The sequence below is a fragment of the Anabas testudineus genome, chromosome 15 (assembly GCF_900324465.2).
Source record: "Anabas testudineus chromosome 15, fAnaTes1.2, whole genome shotgun sequence".
In the NCBI taxonomy this organism is placed as follows: domain Eukaryota; kingdom Metazoa; phylum Chordata; class Actinopteri; order Anabantiformes; family Anabantidae; genus Anabas; species Anabas testudineus.
This window is the reverse complement of record NC_046624.1, coordinates 4,363,151-4,386,948: the sequence shown is the minus strand read 5'-3', so window position 1 is coordinate 4,386,948 and position 23,798 is coordinate 4,363,151. Positions and strand designations below refer to the sequence as shown.

Genomic DNA, 23,798 nt, shown 5'->3' with positions numbered 1-23,798 from the left:
CACGGCTCTGCGGCCTCTAACATCAAACTTTCACGTTGTAGGTAAAAAGGTCTTGATCTTGTTATTTCTCATCTCAAAAGGTTACATGCTGTTTGTTTATTGTTTGTTTGACTAGTTCAGTGGTTCACAATGTTCTTACGTAAAGATGGATGGTGTCAAACAAGAAAACACTCCAATCTTCAAAAGCATAAATGACAGCTGGAATAGTATCTGATTATGTAAATAAGTTCCTCTCAAAGGGGAAAATGTGGTAAAAGAGATGAGGTAAGTGGTTTGAGCATCATAGATGGTTAACATCAAGACTGAAGGAGAGGAACAGTTCAAGATTTATGGGCCAAGAGTCTGGTGCAAAGCTTTAAGGGGCCTGTGAGAGCGCTTTTATGGCAAACTTAGGCAGATGAAGCACACATTTACCTCATCTCATATTTGGTGCAAGCTCGGGGGGTATTACGTGAGACCTAATTGGAATCACGCAGAGCTTTAATTGAAGAACCATGACTTGTACATTATCAGTCAGTAAGTGAGTAAGTAATTTACCTTTATCTTGTCTTTAAAAACAGATTCTCCAGACGTGGTTTAAACTCAGCGGGAGGCGTTATAAGGCCTATTACAGCAAAACAGTGTATATACTCTCAAAGATGCCAGCAGCACCACTAATATCCCGCTAATTCTCCTCAGTGTGACATATCCAAAATGTTCTCCTCTAAAGTCCTGTCAAAGCCTGATCTAATTACCTGTAATTTTCAACGTGCTGTAGAGTCTCTTGATAGCTTCATCTTTACAGCCAGTAGCCCTTGTCAAAAATGGAAGCACATATACACTCTATACCAATTTAAATAGATGTACTCGGCTCCAGATCTTTCATCTCTGGGTAACATGCACAAAGAAACAAGTCTGCTCCACAAAGTTCCACAAAAATAAGCGCAGTGCTCCAGTAAACTCAAGCTGTCACCCACTTCAGAGGGAAACAGCGTGGCGAGGATTCGTTGATGCCTCTGACATTAGCCTTATTGAAAGGACAGCTGTGGAAGGCGGGTGACAAGGGGATTAAAAATAGATTAGACTTGAAAATACCGCTTCTACCACCACGGTGCGTGAAAGGCTCACACGGTGTCAGCGGAGCACTGTATTTATTTCTGTGTGAAGCCGACAAGTCTCCCCTGCGGATCTTATTTAACATCAGATTGTCTGGAATCCGACTCAAAGTGACACTGATGAGGGGGAGTGGGGCAATGGCGTGTGCTCACAAATCCTCAAACAGGCTGCATTGTCTCCCTCGAACAACAACCAAGATAAGTAATCCTTATCGGTTTAGCTCAGGGAGTCATGATTTTTTTAAATCAACTCTATTATCAGCTTGCAGGGGAGAGAGCAAAGCAAGCTGGCTGATAATGAGGTATAGCCAAGCTACAGTTCACACACTTTTTCTTCTTTCTCTGCCATATCTTCCCGATCATCGCCTTGTTTTTCAGCATGAGCAACAAACTAAGATATCAGGGGAGATAGAAGGTGAAATGATTCATGGCTGTGAACTGCTTCTTCCTTCTGACCAGCGGCTGTTACCTGCTGCTGAACTCTGTCCTACGTGCACATGTGAAATTTCCAGCAGCAGCAACATTTTCCCACATGTGTATTATTCAAACACGTCACCCTGTCGCCCATACAAATTTGTAAATAAGCATGTATATTTCATGGGCTTTGTGCAGCAATACTTAATAATTTACCATTTCCCCTCACGCAATAGAATAGACTGGCTTGAATTTACACCAACTGTTTATAGACACAGTCCTGCTCTGTTCAGTGACGCGTTTAATCTAAAGGTGGTTATTACCGAGCGCAGTACATTAACAGTCCATAGGAGCTAATACCAGATCATCCCTGCTGTATCTCCCACTGGGCAGGAGTGGCTTCCTAATGTTCAGGAAAAACACATTTGAAGGTGTACCATTAGAGGCAGAGGAGGAGGAAGAAAAACGCTCTCTTTGCTGACGAGGATGTGTCTGATCTGTTCTGTTTTCTACTTTTCTGCTGACTCGGTTTAAATTAGAGGCGGTATCTGCACAGCCACACACACACACACACACACACACACACACACACACACACACACACACACACACACACTAACGCTCCGGGTGCAATCAGGAAGGAGCTGCGAATTGCAATGCCTTTGTGTCTTTTCCTCAAATAACCACAAACTCCCCCCCCCCTGTTAATGTACAACGCCGCTGATTGGAGGTAAACTCAATTCATGCCGATCATCTCTCCCCCTCACTTTCCATGTCTCTCTCCTGTTTTTGTTTTTTTGCTATTCATGGCACACATCTGTAGCCCGCAGTGCACTCGACTGAGTTTTGCCAGCGCAGCAGAGGCTAGCAGTGAGATTCCCTTCAACGAGTTTAGCGCACTGTCCAAGCTGGATGTGTGCTGGAGTCTTTGCCAACTGAGAGGGCTGGAAGGTTGGGAGGAAGGAAATCTGTGACCCATCCTCAAATAGCTGTGTCCTACCAGTCACCTCATTAAACAAATGTCAACTTTACACGTAAAGGCCCACATTAATACCACACACGAGCATAAACACACGCTCAAGCATCTAATATTTTAGAAAGAGAAGAATTTACATACAGTCACGGTGACTAAAGCAGCATCTCCTCAGTGAACCTGTAAGCCAGGAACTCCTTCTGCTAATGCCACAGGGGTACAGGCTCTCTGTCACTAACATTAACCATTCACATTATCGTGCCTTGTGGATCTCTAATGGCTGTTTTCTAATACTTCCTCGCTCCCTGAATTAGCCACGCTGACCTTTGAAGCTTTCCCACAAGCCATTCACGGCCTCTCTCCAGTTGTTTAACGCTCCTCTCTCCCGCTCTCTCTGCAGTCCCTCGCTTGTTGCAGGCTGCAAGCAGAGATCAAACACGGAGCATCACTGCAGCCTCTCTGGAGCCATATCGCCCCCAGTGCCGGTTGTCATTTTGTTACGATGCTGCTTATTGTTGATCAAAAGCTTTGTGAATGTGCGGGTGGGTGTTGTGGTAATGACCAGTTTTGAAATAAAGGCTGCACTTATGGGATGTGCATAGTGCTGGCATATGGGGGGGGGGGGCTTCTGTCATTTGACGAGCAACTCCAGCACTGGCAGCTTGTGTCTGCGTTGCTGCCACTTCCATGTGAGGCCTACGTGGCCTAGTGGGTTACTGTCAGCGCTCTTTCTATCACTCTATGTGCAGACAGCAGCTCACAGTGTAGACACCGTAGGTGTGGCTAACTGCTTTTGTAATACTGTTGACTGGTACACGCGCAATGCTGGCACACCGAGGACCAATCTGGGCAACTGGCCGGTACATGATAAATATATTGCTAGTGGGAGGAATGCATTATCAGGATGAGGGCCTAAGTAACAGCCAATTATATCATCTTCTCTCATGATTTTCGAAGCACAAATGTTACAAATGTGCTTTAGAGCACAGGCGATTGCATCTATGCCTCTTCTCACAAAAACAAATTCACAGTAACAGTAAAATTCCTGTAACCATGTGTTTTGGAGGTAAATATTAATGTTAGTATTTGTTAGTATTTTGAGGTATTTGTACTTCACTGGGGTATTTCCATTTTATGTTAATAAAAAATAATTTGCTCAATCAAATCTGGACTAGATAAGTTATCAAATTCAAGTGTGAGTATGTGCACCGTTGTCCTTCATCTTGAGCAAAGAATATATCTGATACATCTACTTTTTAGGGAAGTGCTTGCACTTTTTTATTTGAGTATTGAGGTTGTGTACTTCTTCTTCTACTACTTAATATAGTGGCCCTACATTTAGAGGGTGCAACAAGGAAGCTCATATTGACAGAACACCATTTGTTCTCACTAGTCCCAACCTCCCAGTATGTTTGGAGATGGTAAATTTACACAGGACTGGAGCATTTCAAACGGAATTAAGTAGCATTTGATTCTGCGTAAATACATAGCGCAGTGTCCAAGCTGACACTGTGTCCAGACGATAAAGCAGATGAAGCAGATGAAGTTACACTGTCGAGTTTCATAACAGAGGACGGACACATCTCAAGCTGCATCTCCAGATATGTCCCGAATAACAGAAGTGAATTGAGATCTGTGTTTTGTAACAGACTGAGACAGAATCTGTGATATGGTGCACATGCTGAGAGTTTCATTGTATCTCTTCCTGCCTGATAATCACTTGATAATCACTTACAGTACTGACACACCCCTCGCCTACAGTTGTGCTGACAGAGAAAATGCATTGTATAAGGCTCCCTATGGGTCTGCTTGATGACACTTATCTAAGTGGAAAATGATGATTCTCATAAATGTTAAAGCTTTGACAGATGAGGAAACAAAAAGTGAGGGTTTATACTTAACATCTCAGGACAAATTACTATGTACGTATGATTAATGAAAAAAAAAAAAAAGGCGTCAGGGCCATTACATTGGTCTGAGCTTTTAATAGCTCTGTCCGCCGCCTTCCCTCTTCATTAGTTAAGCACTGTGACTAAAGGATCATTTGTTTCACTAGTTCCTGGACACAGACGCGGTGAGTGGGGTAACCATGCTGTGTCTTTATCGCCAGGGGGAAGGAGTTTGGTCATGATGTGGACTTTATTGTGACCACACCAGAGCAGGGAAAAGAGGAGACTTTACTACCCAACATTATCGACAGGCTGAAGGAACAGGTACGTGCACTCTTTTTTCTTCTGCATTTGAATATAATTATTATAGATTATGTGATTGTACTGCAGGCTAAGGTAAATATGGGGCACTGCAGGATAACAACCTCTTAAACCCCTGTGTTTTAAATGTTTATTTCAATAAGATGACGTTCAAACATTGTTTCAACACCACATCTTAAGTTATGTTATTGAAGCTGTCAGTCAACACAGTGCCCGTCCAAGTTTCTTCTTCTTCAGTCTGAGCAAAGTTGGTTGGAGACTTCCTGTTGAAGGCCACGAAGGCCACATTGAAGGACCCACCTTATGAGGGATTGTACGACGTGTTACATCTACTCACACACCCCTTTCTTACCAACATTTTGTGTGTATGTGTGTGTGTGTGTGTGTGTGTGTGCTTTTCTCCAGAGATACATTGAGACGTATCTTTCAATTTTCCAAACACGTTGTCATCATGCATTGCTCACTTTGATTGGTCCAGCTGTTTTAGAGTAAGAGAGACAGAGACGGTATTTAATAATCAGTTTAAATAGGGCCCAAAGTTAGTGAAGCATTAACAAAAAGCTGGCACAACTCATGACAGGCGCTTACGTCTTTCTCTTGGAAAATGTTCTCATCTGACCTACGGTAAAGACACTTTCCAAAAATCTATAATATTTTCCTGTGCATTGGCTTAGTTTATATTCAAAAGTCAATATTCCATTCATTGTCACCGTACAGTAGATACTATAAGATTTTTTAGAAGTAACTATGCAGAATTTATAGTACTTTTCTTGCCTTAAGAATATACTGTATCTCTGAGTGCAGTGCATTCAGTATCTCACGATAATAAGCCATTAAATGGAAGGTGGTATTTTCCATCATTCAGAAATGTGTCCTTCAAAACTTAGGAGCCTTTTCAGAAAACTAAAAGGGAAGGTGGCCCAGGAACTGCCAATTTAGCCTTTAATAGAAAGAGATTGGGAAAAGGTGAGTGAATCGAGTAAAAGGAAAAATAGTACAATTTAACAGGTTACTTTAACAACTTTTAGCCGGGCTTTTAAAGACCATGGGCATCACTGGAGACCTCTTGATGGAAAATGGATCCTTTAATAGAAAATGGGCAAAACAGAGGGTTGAGTGAGAGGAGAGAAAAAGGAATGAGGAAAAGTAACACAGCGGAGAGAGAGAGAGAGAGAGAGAGTGATGGTTAGAGGAGAGAACGTTGAAAGTGAGAAGCACGGAAACGTGAACAAAAGCTACAACACTGACATGTTTACGTACATGTAATGGTTTCATTATGGGTTGCACTCGCACGATGACAATTATTTGCTGCAAATATCACAATAATGTGACAAACATCAATGTGCTGCAGAGGAGTCCAATTAAAACTCATTGCATGTAAACACATTTATCTAATTACAGTAAACTGAGGTCTTAATCACAACTATGCAAACACAAGTCAAGTGTGTTTGTATCTTTACATGCTGTGCTGCTTTTACCTTGTGCAGCTTTCAGGTTTTACAAGATTATATGAGGTTGGGGGTTTAAATAACAGCACATTCTGCCTATAAACAAACATACAAACAAAAAAAAAAAGTTAATGCAAAAATATTTGCTGTGTGCTTGCATAGATTCAGCCTCTGGGCAAGTTCACATACACGAACATGTGGAATTAGATGACTGGCAAATATGAATTGGAAGTAATGGAATAACCTTTTTTGAAATACTGTACAAACCCTAATGGAAGTGGTTGTTTTCTTCAAGAACAGCAGGATTTCAAGGAGCATTTTTTTCTTATGGATTTTATATTTCTGAACAACTTTGAATCAATTCATCATTGCATTAATGCATCATTAACAAGAGCATGAACTTGATGTTGCCATGTTTTTGGTAAAATTAAAAATGCAACACATTCAACTTTGAAGTTACAGTTTTACAATGAGAAAACTAAATAGTTATTGCTGCTATAGTGAGGGTGAACCAGAGAGCAAGGTACTGTAGGCTATTGTAAACAGTATTTGACATGTGATTGATGTGTTTGCTTAGTGTGCATCATCCTTAAAGCAATGTTGTAGCTGATTGGTATAAATCAGATGTTTTTATTTATTTTTTACAGCAAACATTTGACTTGACATGACATGAAAATCACTTGGGGATATGATATTAATGATATACATGTTCATTGCTTAATAATGGCATTAGTTGGATCTGTTTGACAAGTCAAAAAATGGCAATTCAACTATTAGTTTCATTTCTGCCTGAGGCTATTTGAAAATGAAGTAACCCTGAAACCAGGCTTGTTAATGAAAAGGACATTGATGCACATATTGAAAGAACTGTGGATAGCTATCCTTATTTTCACTCTTAATACAGGTCAAACCATATTCCTCTTTGCACAAAATGGAGTTAAATCAGTATCATCTTTTGTGCAAGGATTTATTTTTACTGGAGCTCATGCCAGCTGTCACTGGGCAAGATGCAGGGTACAACCCGGACAGATCGCCAGTCTCAGGGCTGGCATATAAAGACAAGACATTTAACATTCACATGCACTAAATTTGCAGTTGCTGTCCCTCACAATGGAACCAAAGTGGCGGATGGTAAAAGACAATTTTCTGCTCTAAGCAGTCAAAATTCTACAGTATAGTTTAGTAAATTGGCTTAAAATTGTAACCAGGTTACTCAGGTAATTGGGGGATGAGCTAACATGCACTTAAAAAACCTGGTTATGTGTATCTACATGCAGCAGATGAGCTTGGACTTATTTTGGTAACATCCTCGCACATTTTCACTGTATAGAGACAGAAGAGACTGCTTCCTGACTTTTTTTTTTTAAATATATGTGTTGGAAGAGGTGACTGACAGCGCTGTGAGAGAGAGGCAGACACACACTCTTCTGGGGCAAATCAGTTATTGCTGTGATGATTAACTTCAGTAAAATTTCATAGAGGATTTAGTTCACAAACAAAATTTTACTTCATTATTTCCCAATGAAATGTATCAATTATAACATCCTCAATCTACAATACAGAGTCTGTGATTACTTTAAATACATCATGACAGAATGTGACATTCTGTGAAAAAACGAGGCAGCTGTTTTCTTTGTGGACACGGTCGACTCTCTGAGATAAATGCGTGAACGGAGAGGGTCGTGAGTTTGATGAAGAGCAGGACTGCACTGTCTAGTCTATCTGCCAGATTCTCTTTGTCATCACTGGGTTTAAAAATAAATCCCTTTGTCCTCTTCCATCCACACCTCCACACGCCTCCGCTCCTTCAGAGGTCCATCCTGACGATAATTACCTTCTTCTTACTGTATGTTATCACAGGGAGCTCTCACCTCTTGCAGCCACTTACATTCACTATACGTAGAGGGGAGCGAGATGAAGGTGTGAAAGTATGTGTGAGTGTGTGGATAAGGAGGCAGAATGGATGTGAGACAGTGAATTAAGTGGGTAGAGCAGGTGTTAAAAAGGCTTAGAAGGGACAGCATGATACCACCGGTAGCTTTCTTCTTAGCAGGTTGGATGGAGTACGGATAGAGAGGGGACCGGTCTGCAGGGACGAGGACACAAGAGACAGTGATTAAGTGGAGGTAGCAGAGGTTCACTCTAAGTCGTGTAACCTTGTCATCTGCAATCGAGCCCCCGGGGACCCACGTGTCTTCACTCAGGCCTGATATCGCGTGCAGCTCCTGTACCCCCCTATCCATTCACTCCCCTTCTTCAGCCTGCAGGGAGTTAAAAATACATCTATCTGGTAACGTCCTTGTAAAAATGGGTTCATCATTTTTTTCCCTCCCCGTACCCTCCTCCTCTCGCTGATATTCTCAAAGCATAGCTTGGGGGCAGAGGCAAGGTCAGCCACCAGCTTCTGTGGCAGATAGATGAGATTCAGCTTGGCCCTGGTAATAGCAATAGAGAGACGGAGAGGGCCATGTTTCGTCCTCTGTCCATCTGTCATGTCTGTCTCTAAATAGTGTATAAATACATCTATCTGAAGGCTAAGCTCTGTATGCTTTGCCACCTTTATAATGTTATTCAGCTCAGGCTTTATTGTTCTGCATTTGGTCTGAGTCAGTGTTGTTAGGGATTGAAGAGTTTTCCCTTTGGTTGAATAAGTGATGCAGACACAGCTGCCCATACAGCTGAGTAGTAGTCGCTTAGAGCTCTAAATACAGTCTGCTATTTTGACCGACTTTGAGAGGACATACCCACAAACAGACGGACTCACAAATTGCTGCACTTTAATTTCAGCAATCAGTCTCTTTCACACCGGCGAGGCTGCGAAATCAAAGTCAAAGCGCAGTTCAAACGGTTCTGGCCAACACACACTAATCTGAGACTTAAAGACAGGTTTTGAAGTCTCTTTCTGGGAGATCAGAGCGCTTCTAACCCCCCACAGCCACACAGCCGCACTCATCCTCTGGATGCAGGTGGCCGCTTTGGCCGCTGTGACCACTCCTCGCACTCTCTCAAGAAAAGACCCTGACTAAATAATCAGATAGGGAATAAAAAAAAAAAGACTCATATGGAGATCATAATTTCCAAAAGTCATGTTCACTTGATTCCCTTCTTTTACAGCGCTCAGAGGCGAAGCTTTAGGGGAAAGATTATCTTCACGCTGTTCTCCTCTGTAATTCCCTCTGTAAACAGTTCTGGTGGCATAAGCTTACTCTCAGATGCTCGCTGACATTACCTGCAGCGTGGGAGATGATTACAGAGTGCTATTGGGCTAAACAGCCCCTGGCTATGCTGAGACGGGGAACTTCATGACATCCTCCTTTTATAGTGGATTTGTGAGTGAGTGTCAGGCAGAAAGAGAGAGACTGAACCGCTGTACTGTGTGCGTGCAGGCAGGAGGGCCTCAGACCTTATCGAACGAAGGGCATCCATATTCAGGTAGTTAATGATCTGTGCAACTGTCACCATAACTCATTAATACTTTCCTCCGAAGGCATCGATATGATTCAAGGCTGAAAGAAACGTACTGCCAGCAGGGACTGAAATATCCATCTGAATAAGAGGTGACCTACATTTGTGGTCTTATGTATGAGATAGGTTGCAGACCCTCTCCTGCAACTTGTCTCAAGTGTGGCTCGAAGGGATTTTAATTTCAGATTAGTCAGTGTTTAAGCGCTTTTATGCTGTCATAGTGGTCTCATTATCTAAGTGGAAGCTGTCACTGCCTTTAGCTAAGCTATTACTGAACGTAAAGGGAACTTTAAGAATCCCTCTCCCTGCCTATTATTGGAAGGTGAATGGTTATCTGTAATTGCAGAGGGAGAGCAGTCCAAGGGTGCAGCAGAGGGTGATATGGAGAATTTTTTGCCTGCAATTGCGCGACAAACGAGTCCACCCCTGAAGATAATTAGAGGAGGAAAGGCGAGGAGTGGGATGGTGATTTCTTTGAGATCTGCTCCCAGTGTGTCACCATCACCACCTTGGATTTCTCAGTACCTCCTTCCTCAGTGGCCTCTGGGCAGTGCTGTCCTCATCTCATAATGTGCAGTCTGACACTCAGGCAGGACTGTTTAGTGGAGGCTATTCAGGCTGTGCTGACAAGGTGTTTAATGTTTTGTGATTAACCTAAGTCATTGGGTGGTCAGGCAGAAGAGCTGCTTGCTGCACTTGCTTCCCCAATTATTGGTCTTGAGTGAGTGCAGCAGATTTATGGCCAGTGAGTGGAGAGTAGTATCCCAACAATTACACCAGGCCCTGGAATTAAATTGACAATTTGTAATCTTAATCGGCTTAACACTAGCGCATCTGGAGAGAAGCATAATCAGACAGGGCGAGGCCTGGAGGAAATCAATTCACTGACTCTCCTTTCCTTTTTTTGCTTTGCTGTATTTCTTGCTATCTACTCCTCCACCTTTTCCTCACTTTCTCTTACAGGTTGAACACTTTATTCTCTAACCCTCTTGCACACACTCCATTTCACTTCTCTCTACACTTGTGGCTTTGTTTCTCATCAGTGGCCCCCTCTCCTTCTCTCTCTTCAACACATTGACATCTTATTTTGCAGAGATTTCCATTATCAAAGGAGTGGAACCATTTACCAGGGAATGGACTTCAGCCTACATCTACTATGGCTGACTGAAGCCTTGTGCCTCTATTGGATCTTACACTCAGCCATCTCCTTTTCTTACCACTCCGGGTTCATATCAGACTGATATAGTCAGTCCTTTGCCCTGTGGCTCAGTCATGACACAAATCACTGTTTTTAAGCTTGATTTATCCAATCAAGTCAACTTTGCTCTTTATTCCATCACTGATTATATTCATTGTGTTATTACTTGGGTGACTAAAAAATATGAAAACCCATAATAAGTTAATCTGATTGGGCTGTAAGGAGGTTTTCCCTAAACCAGTGACAATTCTGAACTTCTAGTTGAGTGAGTAAGCACCAGCTTACCACCAGCATATATGCTGGTGGAATACCTTGGCACAGCAGTTCTTGAAGCTTAACACTAATGCCCACTTACTTATTTTAATGTACTGTAAAATGGAATCACAAAGCCTTTTTTGATCTAGATTCATTAAACAACAATGTCAGAAGTGCAGAGATATTATATGAACAATCAGATCATTTCAAGTAAAGTGTGTTCTATTCTCATTTATACTCATTTCACTACCTGAAGCACCGGGCAGAGAAAATCTAACTAGAGTCACCAGAAAGAGTCCTGTGAGAGCTATAGATAGCAGTAGAGAAATTGGTGGTCAGTAAGTATGTGAAGATTTTTCACTGGATAAGTGAAAATAAAAAGATTGACCCATTCGTGGCACTAAGGGGGAAAGGGACATCATCAAAGTCATGAGGATCTAATCTCAGGGGGAACACATATGTCTGTACAGCCACTAGAAGATCATTGACCGTACTAATGAGGCTAAAAGGTAAAAAAAATGTGGCCAACAGCAATCGATCAAGAAAGTCACACTACTGACGGTCAGTAAGAGGGCATTCACTACTACTTAATCATGATTGTACCACTTATAGCTCAACCACTTCACTATAGTGTAATCCCCTTAAAAGGGTTCTCTTTCCTCCACTCACTATTTCAAGAGAGCAAATATCCAGCCTCATTTAAAGAAACATAACTTTGACTCAGCCACTTTCAGGACCTCAGGCTTGTGTCTAAGCTTTTATCTCCAAGATCGTGAAGTATCAAGTTTTAGAGAAAGTTGTACTTCTCGTGGAAAGCAAAAACATTTTTTTAAGGATTGCAGTCAGGTTTCTGACAGCACCACCATAGTACTGAAACTCTGTGTATGTGTGTGTGTGTGTGTGTGTGTGTGTGTGTGTGTGTGTGTGTGTCCATTTAAGTTTTTACTAAACTTCATGTGGGGGCGTGGTCTCTGTCTTGCTTACTCAAATGACTCTCCTTCTACCTTCAGTGTACTTAGGCTCAATGGCTCAATGTTCGGTCAGACAGGGACAAACACAGTCACTCTTGTTTTTCCAGACTGACAATAGTCTTTCAGTAAAACCTTTTTTCTTCTATATGCAAATCAGTTTCGGGCAGATGTACAGGACTGAACGCCAATAAAAGAGAAACGACTTTGGTTGTCTGGACCAAAGTGAATCTCAACCATTAACCTAATGAAAACCATTAAGCTATGTATTGAATTTTTGCAGTAATTGTGCTTTTTGATTCAGGATTAAACCTTGAACAATCTTTTCAGTGATTCAGCCTTTTTAAATAAAAAAAATACACATTCCTGCCAGTCAGTGACAGAGATAATTACGCAGGCTTTTATCTTCTCTTAAACACTGTGATGCAAGCAATGTCTGACGTGTGGCAAAATCCTCTCTGCTTTTGACGACATTACTTATGGTCACACTCACTGCAGTTTTTAAAGTAATCAATCAACGCCTTGCTTGGAGATTATACCTCAGTACCTCAGTGTAACCTCTGATGCAGTGTGCAGGCTCTGATCCTCGGATAGGGCTCCTATTGAATATTCTGAAGTCTGTGCTAAAGATGAAAGGTTACAGCTTTTGCTGCCAGTGCCCCTGGATGTTTGCTTGAGTATGATGGCTGTCATTCACTAAGACCTATTGAAGCTTTTTCCTAATGTTAGTTGCTTGATTTATAATGAATTTAATGTCTATATACTGTATACAGTGTATATTTATGGTATTGACTAGTTTTTATTCTACTACAACAAAGATGATATAAATTAGAAACATGCATTTCTATGAAGAAATGAACAGTAAAACTCAGTAAGACAGTGAATACCAACATTTTACAGTTACCCATTTTATTTCTCTTTACAAGGGCATTCTGCTCTACTCTGATTACCAGACCTCCACCTTTGATATTTCCAAGCTTCCCAGCCACAAATTTGAAGCCATGGACCACTTTGCAAAATGCTTTCTGATCCTGCGTCTGGAGGGAAGTCTAGTGGACAGAGGTCTCAACAGTACTGAGGGCGACAGCAGAGGCTGGAGGGCGGTGCGTGTGGACTTGGTGTCCCCACCTATGGAACGTTATGCCTATGCACTCCTGGGCTGGACTGGCTCCAGGGTATGAAGTATTATATATTTCAAATTGTAGATATATTAAAGATTATAGAAAAATGAGCTAGAACTAGAACCCATGAATAGGAATAAAGTACTGGATTTCATGACTAATGATTATTGTGCACCCAATAACCTGTAAAATAAAGGTTGTTGTTGCTAAGTTGGCACCTTAACAACATCAAGGCTGAGTTCTTGTAGGTTTATTTTTCCAAAACATATTTTAATTGGAGTCTGTTTCTAAGCAGACATACTGTACATTTCAAACTAGTACTAAATCACCTTGAAAGAAACTGGAAATATATTAAAGTCAATTTAAAGCCACACGCAAGTTTAATAAAAAGGCATCACTGTTTCCTTTTAATGCCACAAAAGAATAAAAGTCATGTCAGACTACTGATTTATATTATTTTTTTTCTGCAGCAGTTTGAGAGAGACCTTAGGAGGTTCGCTCGATTGGAGCAGCATATGCTTTTAGACAACCACGCCCTCTACGACAAAACCAAGGTACTTAGTGTAATGTAAGCTATACACAGTAACTGGAGGCCATCATTTTCTCAGGTACGCACCCCCAACACGCACACACACACACCGAAACCTACAAAACCATTTCTACAGCTGAATCCACACCCCTGTTCTCTATGATCAGTATGTTCCCAACACTGGTGTACAGATAGAGGTGCCAAAAATGCAAATAAATGCACAGCTCACCATACAAGTCACAAATAGAAGCAGAATATTTATTAGGACTCTGGCATATTTTGTTGATCATATGGTTGGAATTGGATTTTAGATTTTAAGCTAAATAACATTTAAAAAATGTTTGTGCCAATTTGGAATGTGCAATGATCATCACTGCCGGCAGGATGTATTATTGCTCATGAGGATTTTCTAGATATCAAATTTATTAGATAGGCATGAAGAAAGGCACAGATTTGTTTGGCAAAATACTGCAGATTTCTCTTTTATTGCTCAGTTTGTCATTTCTTGTAGGTCTGAGAAGTCTTCCTGTCACAAAAAAGGAGCTTTTTAGTTTGTGGGCCTTTTTTTTTGCATACTTACTTTTACTCATTCAGACAAGTAAGACAAGTGTGTGCAAGTATGCAAGTGTTTTTGCACGTAAGTCCTGCACAGCTCATCATAACTTTGTGTCCAACTTCAGAAGTTATGGAAAACCTCCACCAAAGTTCCCCTGTAATAATTCGAAGGGAAACTAACTGAAGACTTGCAAATATTCAACCCTTCCACCTACAGATACAATTTGTGCAAACATAACGTTGTTTTATATTTTTGAAAGCTGTTCCATTACTTAGACTTTCAGAAGCTCTGTTCAGAATGTTATCAGAAAACATAAGACAAAAAGAAAATTATTTAAACATTTATTTCAATAAATACCAAACATAGTAATCTGGTATTATGTGTATTTGACAGTAAATAGAACTAAATAGGGGGAGCAGTAGCAATGTTGGTAGAACAGTTGCCCCCCCGACTCTATGGTTGATGTGTGGACTATGCTTCCCTGTGTTGACCCTAACTGTGGGATAAGTCGAAAGAAAGAGAGAGAGAGAAAAAATAAAATAGGACATAAAATAGTGTTGTAAAAAATCTAAATACTTAATTAATAAGAACTTATAACTAGTTACTTCAGCAAAACGTTGCTAAGTTGCACCTATTTTTCAAAATAATTTCAAAACGTACAAAATGGGACTTCGCTAAGAGAAAAAGAGTGTTATACTTCAGCTCGAGCATATTGAGTGCAGCTCATTATTTCTATTATTTTATGTTGAAGGGAGGTTAGATTTTCTTCAGTGTACAACACTCCAGGAGTTGGATGTTTCTCTTTTCTTGTCCTAAGTGGACCAATCACCTAAATGAAGAGACAGAAGACATTGCATGAGTAACAACTGAGAGAGCAAACACAACCATGTGTGTCAGCAGCTCTCAGAGCCCAGTGGTCAGTGGGTCTGTCAGATACAATCAATCCCCTACAGATATATTATAGTATATTACAAATACTATATTGTATACAATCTTCTAGATTGTATATACAAACATATACATAGACTGCAGAGAGTTTGCAGAGGGAGTGAATTACTCCAAAAAACCTGTCCCTCAAAGGTTATTGGAAAGATCAGGGCCTGTGCATCTGAAATTAAAATTATTCTGTGCAATATGTGTTTGCACTTTGACGAGCACAAACTTGATACTGGAGCAAGAACGTTTTTAATTATAGCACAGTGTGTAGTGGGAGGTTACAGGGCTTGGCGGGCTAGATACCGCGCAGGGCTCCATATCATACACATTCCCAATTAATGCACCATATACGTGACCATATCAGAGAAACTTGAATTAACAAAACGCATCTTAATGTTTTAGTACATGAAAGCAGAAGCCTGTAAATGTAAAGGTAATTGCACTGGGGAGTGCATGGTTCATTTACACATTTTCAAATTAAATAAACCACATCTTTCCCTACACAGTGGCATAAAGGCACACGGCAAAGGTGAGAAAATGTATTTACAGTATAACTCATGCAATTTAATAACCAATTAACTCCTTGTTTGCCTAAAGTGCTAGAGCTAATTAAGTTTTGTTTTGGAACACCTCGCTTTTGTTGGAATCATACACTTAATTGGCTTCAGGAGGAGTAAAACAGTGGGTAGGTGTGTTTTCATCCAGTGTTGGAAAGTCTCATGCAGTGGTGGTAATGATATGCCAGGCTATCCTAATTGGTAACCTCTGTCAAAGTTGTATCGTGTGAGATTTATTTTTTTGCCACATTGTCATTTTTCCACATGTGAAAATCAGTTTGATTTTGATTAGCTTGAATGTGGGAGTGAAATGTGTTTGACATTTGTTGGAATAAATTTCTGCAAAAAATGACACACAATCACCTTTCAGCACTAAACCAATTAGTCTAAAAATTAGTCTAAAAATATTGTCCACATTATTGTTTATCACATGAGGCTTTTCTGCTTTTCTGGTTTATATCGCCATCAATTTAGATATTACAGTGTCATTTATATGTTGCCGGCTGGGATTGAACTGTGAGATAAACTCCCTACTAAAACTTTGGCACGTCTTCCATGAAACAGAGCCTCATACCCTGAACTCAGGAATTAAATCGGTGACGCTTTTAGCCATATTGTGTTTGTGTTTTACAACACAACTGTGAAAGTTAGGCAAATTAGTAGTTTAGCGTTGTTTAAGAGTCTTTCTTTTGCATGGTATGGTAAAAACAAAATGCCAATGCTTAGGACTGTTATTTCCTTTTCAGTATGTCAGCAAGCATTACACCAGTTGTATTCAAAGCAAAGCTTGTGCGCGGATGCTAATGCAGTTTTTATCCCAGTAAATCCAAATGTCTTCACACTAAGTAGCCATTCTGAACGCATCACGTGAAACACTCTGGGACATTTTGTGTTGTTTTTCACTGTTTCATGGCATTTTGTTCACTAAATGACTAATACAGATTTTTAGCCATGTGGAGAAGTCATGTTCCACATTGACAATCAGTTTTGACAACAGGTGTGATGAAGTCGGAGGCAGGGTTGACAGATGGCAGCGATATGAACATTTTGCATGCCGAGAGCCAGCACATTTCCAGTAATTAGCATGTAGCTATCTGAAGACTAAAGCATGCAAGTTTGTAGGAAATATTCTGATCAGTCTTTGGTTAAATCCAAGTCATTTGTATGTTCTACGTGAGCCTGAACTGCTGAACCTCAGCTCTCTTTTAGCCAGACAAGTCTCTGATTTACAGCTATCAGACAGGGAGATACACCCTCGAAAGCACAAGTGCCTGAATGTAAACTTAAAAAAGATTGACACGACTCTTGAGCTGCAGGACTCAATTATTCACCAGGGAAAAAGTTTATAGTACTGACAAGACGACAACAAAAATTCCAGGGAACCATCAATCTTTGTGACAGGCGTCTCCGAAGCTCGTGTTTATCCTATCCTTGCCACTTTTCATTGCATCCTGTAAGGCAGCCCTACCTCATTTCCAATGCATGGGGCAACGTGGCAAGCCGTTTGAGTTGCGAGCCGAGCGGGACAAGGGGTGTAAGGCGAATCAGCAAGGAGATCGACAGTGGAGACACCCTGTCACCAAAATGTCCCGTCAGTGGCTCCCCAGGGACAAAAGTCAGCGACCTCTGGATCCCTGCATGGCAGCTTCCTGACAGATTTTATACGCAAGCAGCCAACTCAGATGGTGTTTATTCATATGCAAGGGCAGAGTTAGGGTTGCTGACCGTGCAGCCATCCATGCACTGCGGTGGACGGCGGGTAGTCACACACAAACACGCACGGTACATTCATACAAATACTTTGTACAGTACGTGTTGGAGTTTGATGAGGAAAGAGAGTACCTGTACGTCGAACACAGTCAACGAAAGATGATTCTCCAAAGTGAGGGGAAGGAGGAAATGTGACAACGAGAGGAGATTTACAGCAAGTAGCGATCAGATTGGGGTGAGATTTAAAAGTGCAGTGAGACAGGCCAAACTATTTATGCACACACTCTCCCACTTAAGCAGCACCATCATTTCCACAGGGTGCTTTTCAAGGTCAGCAGAAAATGTAACAGGACACAGTCAGACAGAATCGCACAACAGTGTGACCCGTTTTTCATTCCCTGCTCCATATCACAGCTGTAATTACTGTAATGAAGATCAATTAACTGTCCCGGTGTCGGTGCTGCTGCCGCCTTCGCATAACGCTGATGCCTCCGTTGGCTCTGGCTCATGCGGGAGAGGAGGAGCGCCCTCCCCCCCCCCCCTCCTTTTGGTCCACGTTCACTGCTGTTAAGCGGTTCGCCGTATGGCTGAGGATGGCACTATAATGGCGCTTTCATCTTTTTCGTGTCCCTCCTAATTGGCCGGTGCTTTCGGAGAGATGTGGCACTGCTGGTGTCAGAGAAACAAGGGAGTGAGAGGACTCATGTCTGATTAAAGGGGAGACATCTCAGCTATGGACCAAAGGCAGTTATTTAGAGGACTTTAATCTTGTGGGCTTCATAGAGGCTCTCAACAGATCCTTGCTGGTTGTGTCTTATTATGAAATGCTTAAAAAAAAAGATTAGAGGCCTATACTCAAGCTAATGATCTTCTCCCAATTAAGGACAGGCTCACGGGGAATTGTGAAATTGCTATGGGAACTAACTGTCACATAGAGAAACAATGACTTATGGTTCATACACACCAAATGCTGTTTTCAAGTTTGTTTGTGCAGGAGAAAATGATGCCGTTTGAACACGTGACACCAAGAAACAGCAGTGAAATGGCTGAAGATGCAAGTTCTGGGCCATAGTGGGAATGTGTAACACAAACCAATTACCGGGAATGACTCCACAACACAAGGCTTTATAGGTGTCAGGAGATGGGTGGTGACAGTTGGCGGTCCTCTTCTCGCAAAGCCTTGCGTACAGACTCTAACCTGTGTTAGGAACCACAATTGCCAGCTATTTAAAAAAAAGCAGCTATTCTCAGAAAGCTTGTTTCAGATCCACCTACAGAACCAATTGCATCAGCCAATTTGTCACAGAGTAACAACACAGCCATGGTGGTGTTTGTAGTTGTTTTCTGCTATTTGGTTGTGATGTGCAGAACTGAAGAAGTACTGAAAGCACCACAACACCAATCACAACAATCTGGCTCAGTCTCACTGGTGAGAACATTGATGTACTGGTCTGTGTCATTTGGTCATGATACACAGTAAAGCAGTTGGTTTTTCTTCATTGGCAGATAGATTATAGTCCCAAAGATCGCATGTTAAAATAGAAAGTTTGGTCCTCACTGCAAAGGGTCAAAGGTGGCAGGGTTACGTTATGTTTAAGTGAGCACGGCGGTGGCGTGTCACTCTGACTTTGGTTTCTGATGTAGTTTTAGCAGGGTAGTTTTATATGAAGCGCTGGTTCTGTTGTCTGCTCTGGGAGCCTACAGCAATTATTCTAGTTAGGCAGCCACTGAATCAGTCTATTGTTCTTGAAATTTGTGAAAAACACAAAAATGCAACATAGAAAATCTTTTGGACCCTTGTATGATCAATGTAACCGTACTCCCACTGTCAAGTTTTGTTTAAGACACCCTGCCAGCAATAACTGACATCTAGGCGTCCTCTGAAAAGGCTCTGCTGACTTGTAGTGCCACTGGCACTTACAACCAGCATCAGTATCTGGCCACCACTGTTGAATTTTAACTGAATTGCAGGTCTGGGGGAGTGGTGGGAGGTAGTAGGGTCTCTCTCTCTCTTTGTGTATGTGTGTGTGTGTGTCCTCTGCTGTAAGTCTGAAGGTTTGTGATAATTAATATGTGTAGTGGGCTTGATGAATGAGGACAGGTGGAGGATTTCATCATGCCCAGACAGACTGACTCCCTCCCCGAGCAGGGATCCATGACCTGCCCAACACCTGGAAAAAACACTCCCCCTGCCACACACACACACACACAGCCCCCGAACCCCGTATGTGAAGCTGGATCTACCCTTGAAACTCACTCAGTGTGTGTATGTGTGTTTCAATACTCAGCAGTGCGGCTCAGTTGTTCCCAAGTTGTTAACCAAAGTTCAACTGTTCAAAATGTGTTCATGTAAATGCAGTTCCTTGTCGTTTGTTCTGCCTATTTATGCATATGTTCACTTACCATGTGCAGAAAGTCTGCTATATACTGTGAGTGTGTGCGTGTGTCTCACTATGTGTCTTTCTCAGAGGGTAATTACTCTATGTCATGTGTAGGAGTGTGATTAATGAGGTTGTGGTCAAAAGGCTGTGAGCATAGATGTCCTGGCTTTGGTCCTGAAGCACAGTTACTGATATGAGAGGACCATTCATATTCTCTCTGTACCGGACAACCCCCCCCTACAGCTCTATACTGTATATGTGGTACACTCCAGCATGGGTTTTGACAAATCCAATATTATCTAAAATACAGTTCTAAAGATATAAACACTAAGAAACTCATAAACTCAAAATGAGGAATTATGAGATTTTACAATGTTAGAATCTACTGTAGACTTCAATAAAACCTATTTTTTTTTATTTTACATCTTTCTATTATTATTATATATAGTGTGCAGACACCAAAGAACCAACGACCAATAATTAGTAAACTTCTGAGACTTATACAGTCAACTTTTAAGTAAAACAGGAATTAAAAAACTCTTCTTGTGACAAATGTATCAGTGATTTACTCCTGTTACCCTGTTATAAGCAAAAAGAAATCACCTAATTTGTGGTATATGCTCACAGCAGTAGCAGAGAGAAACAAGGCTTTACCCCACAACTGGTCCATTGTTAAGTAGCATCTCAGATAGAATATTAATAATAATTTCATAATTATAGTAATAATAATCATTTACAACTTGCATAAACTGACAAGAACCTAGCTTATAAAAAGCATGGTACGTACATTAAGTGGCTATATATTAAGGAGAATTGATGCAACAAGTGCAGATGATGATGCATAGACAGGGACTGAAGATGTTGGTCTTTATGAATGAAGAATGATGCTACAATGCTTACAAGTCAACAGAAACAGAAACAACAGCAAAGTAAACAGCAGCTACTGGCAGTACTGTGCAGCTTGCTAGCTCTGAAGGGTTCTGACAGACAGCAGTGATCTCCTAACCCCGACTTTGGCCTTCTTTGATTTGCTTCGAAGGGTGAGCTTTGCTCAAAAACCTCTTAGAAGGGAATATTGCTTCACTGCTGCAGTTGTAGCGTTGAAGCAATATTCAGTGAATCGGGGTCAGAGAAACCTTTGACAGCATCTCTCCACATTGACACATGTTTTGGGGTGCATTTCTACGAAAATGATGTATTAGAAAAAAGATCCACACTGTAGCTTTTACCAATGTAGGAGACCTCTGGGGCTCTCTGGACTCAGGTTTTCGAATAGGATTGAACATGAAGAAATTTCTTAATTCAATTGTCTTCTTACTAAAGTTCAAAATATTACTTTTCGATATCATATATGACTGTATTGAAAAATTCCATTATTTTTAGACTGTATCTCTGTGGATGTGTAAAAAATTAATTTAATATGTTGAAAAGGTCTAATCTGTCTGTGCACGAACATGGTACAATTAGTGGCGTGAAGGTCCACATGGTATTTTTTTTTATAGTAAATAAACCTCTGCCTGCAAATTGCCGAGCACAAAATGTTTATTTTAAAAGAGTTCTCAATGTAGACTTCCTCTTTATGTCTGTCCACTGGGGAAACAGCAGAATTTAATACGATGCTCACTGTCAAATTACAATATCTTGGATGTAGAGTGCTCACAGTCCCCCCCCCCTCTTTTTGAGCAGTGAATGAGTGGACAATAACAGGGCAATTGCACTGGGCTTTAGGGAGTGGTGGTTTTGAACGCTGCCTCGATCAGGCAGTGTTTGCACAGAGGATAGGAGCCGCCTGGAAGTAGGCCCCACTCCTCGAGCGCAGAAAGAAAGGGGAGGAGAGGTTTAATTTAGCAGATGGTGGTGCAGGGACCCTAAGGGCATCACATAGTGTAACATGCACACATACCTGAGTGTGTGTAGTGACAGACAAGCGAGCCGAGGAAAGTGCCGGCTCTGTCCTCCAAACATCCTACTGGCGAGGCTGGGAGAGCTGGGAAATTTGCCGCTTCTAAATGGAGTGATGTGTGTAGGAGGAGGAGGGGGGAGGAGGGAGGAGGGGGTTGTTCGCATCCCATTCACATTTGCAAACGTTTCTTCTCGACCTTGCTTGCGTGCGTGTCTGTTCTTATGAATTTTAATTAACAGAGGTAGATGAATAGATGTGCTGTAGTTGGATTTGAAAGCAGAGGGATACATTCTGATGTTTTTGTTTTGTTTCTCTCTCTCTCTCTCTCTCTCTCTCTCTCTCTCTCTCAAGGTCAGAAGTTGATCCAGTTCATTTGGGTGCTCAAGCATGCAGCTATTAGCTTTCAACTCAAGTTAATCGATTTGTATTTGGTATAATAGCGAGAGCTTCTTTTTACTGGTGATGATAGGAAGAAGGGTTTAGTGGTATGAAAAAAAAAATGGCTGGGAAAGAATGGGAAATCAAACACACTGCACCAAATGAACACACACACACACACACACACACACACACACACACACACACACACACACACACACACACGGCTCCTAAACCTCACATACTAATTTCACTCACCCTCTAGGAGAACTGTGGAGACATTCTCCAGAATACATGGGAATTACAGATTCACACTAAAGGCAGCATCCCAACCATCAACCCCTTTGCCTTCAATTAGAAAAGAACAAATGTGATTCCTTTACAAGCATGCAGAAATGTCGTGCTACTGCACTGTAATTGCTATTTTCATTGTAGACTTTGAGCTGGCAGTTTCAACCCAGTGCTGCTTAGAATAATCTTATACTATTATCTGTTTTTACTGCACACAAGTTTAAGTAGTGTGAGAGTGCAAGAATCAGATGAAAATAAAACATGTCCCCGTTTCTGATATGCGTCCTCATACTGTTCGTATTAAGTATACAGTACATGAGGGGGGCTTCTGAGTAGAAGCCGGAGGGAAAGTTTATTTTTTGACTTGATCTCATGTGGGGACAAACAATATGTAGCATTTCATTAAGCACAGTAAGTGGATTACAAGTTGAATCATAATCACTGTTTATTACTGTTGCGGAAGTGAAGTGTTCCAGGAACAGTACACTGGTAATTGCTACGCGGCCGCGTTCTATTTTCAGAAACAAAAATTGATTTAAAGTTTTTTTCTTTTCTTTCCCTCCTGCCTCCTGGCTTCCTTCTAGTTTTTGGATAGTCTATTTTATCATGGGCTGTGTGAGGTTTGTTAGTGGTTGATTTTGCACTCCGTTTTGGACTGTGCTCTTTTTCTTCTGCTGTTAACCCTTCTTTTTTGGCCACATAAATTGGCTATGAACTTACTGCACTGTGGAGTATAGACTTAATGAGCAAATGCTTGTGGGAGGTGCAGCTTCAGTCTCAAGCTCGTTTATACTTGGTCGCAAAAATCTGTACCTGGAGAAGAAAAGTGGGTTTAAGCTGCAAATGCAGACAGGAAACATTGTGATTGGAATTTGTTCAGGCATGTAGAAATCAGATGTCTAGCTGCCAGCCTGGAGTGTAATGCATCCAATTTTTATTTGACAGGCCAGTCACTTAACTTATTATGGAACACATATAACCAGCTTGACCAAATATATTTCTCTATAATGTCTGAATTAGGCATCTTTATGTTACTTAAAGCTTTAAAACAGTATGGACATGAAGTCATAGTTATCCTGACCTTTGATCACCAAAATCTAATCAGCTTGTCTTTGAGAAGTATTGACATTACCTCAAGGAATCTGTGTTCACAAGAATCGGACAGGCAACCTGAAAACATGCATTTAACATAGTGTACCCTGCCTCTCACCCAGTGACAGGTGAGATAAGGCACCAACCCTTAAGACGAAAAGTGGTTAGAAGGATGATGGATAGATGGATGGACAGTTATTAAGATGAGCTGTGACTATCACAATACTGCAAAACTGCAGCAGAAATGTGTGTGGCCATGTCTGAAAGAACGTGTTGGGGAAATGAATGAAGATCTGCACGTGATTTGTGATTAGATCAC

The 23,798-nt window shown here is 41.3% G+C and overlaps 1 protein-coding gene across 1 annotated transcript in view; it reads left to right on the top strand.

Annotated features, from left to right (window-relative positions):
• The window catches only part of dntt (deoxynucleotidyltransferase, terminal), a 62,898-nt gene that overhangs the window by 22,250 nt on the left and 16,850 nt on the right, over positions 1–23,798 (top strand). Inside the window, exons 8-10 of the mRNA XM_026353964.1 lie at positions 4,592–4,694; positions 12,952–13,200; positions 13,617–13,700. Coding sequence (XP_026209749.1) covers positions 4,592–4,694; positions 12,952–13,200; positions 13,617–13,700 — 436 coding nt within the window. The remainder of the gene's footprint in view (positions 1–4,591; positions 4,695–12,951; positions 13,201–13,616; positions 13,701–23,798) is intronic.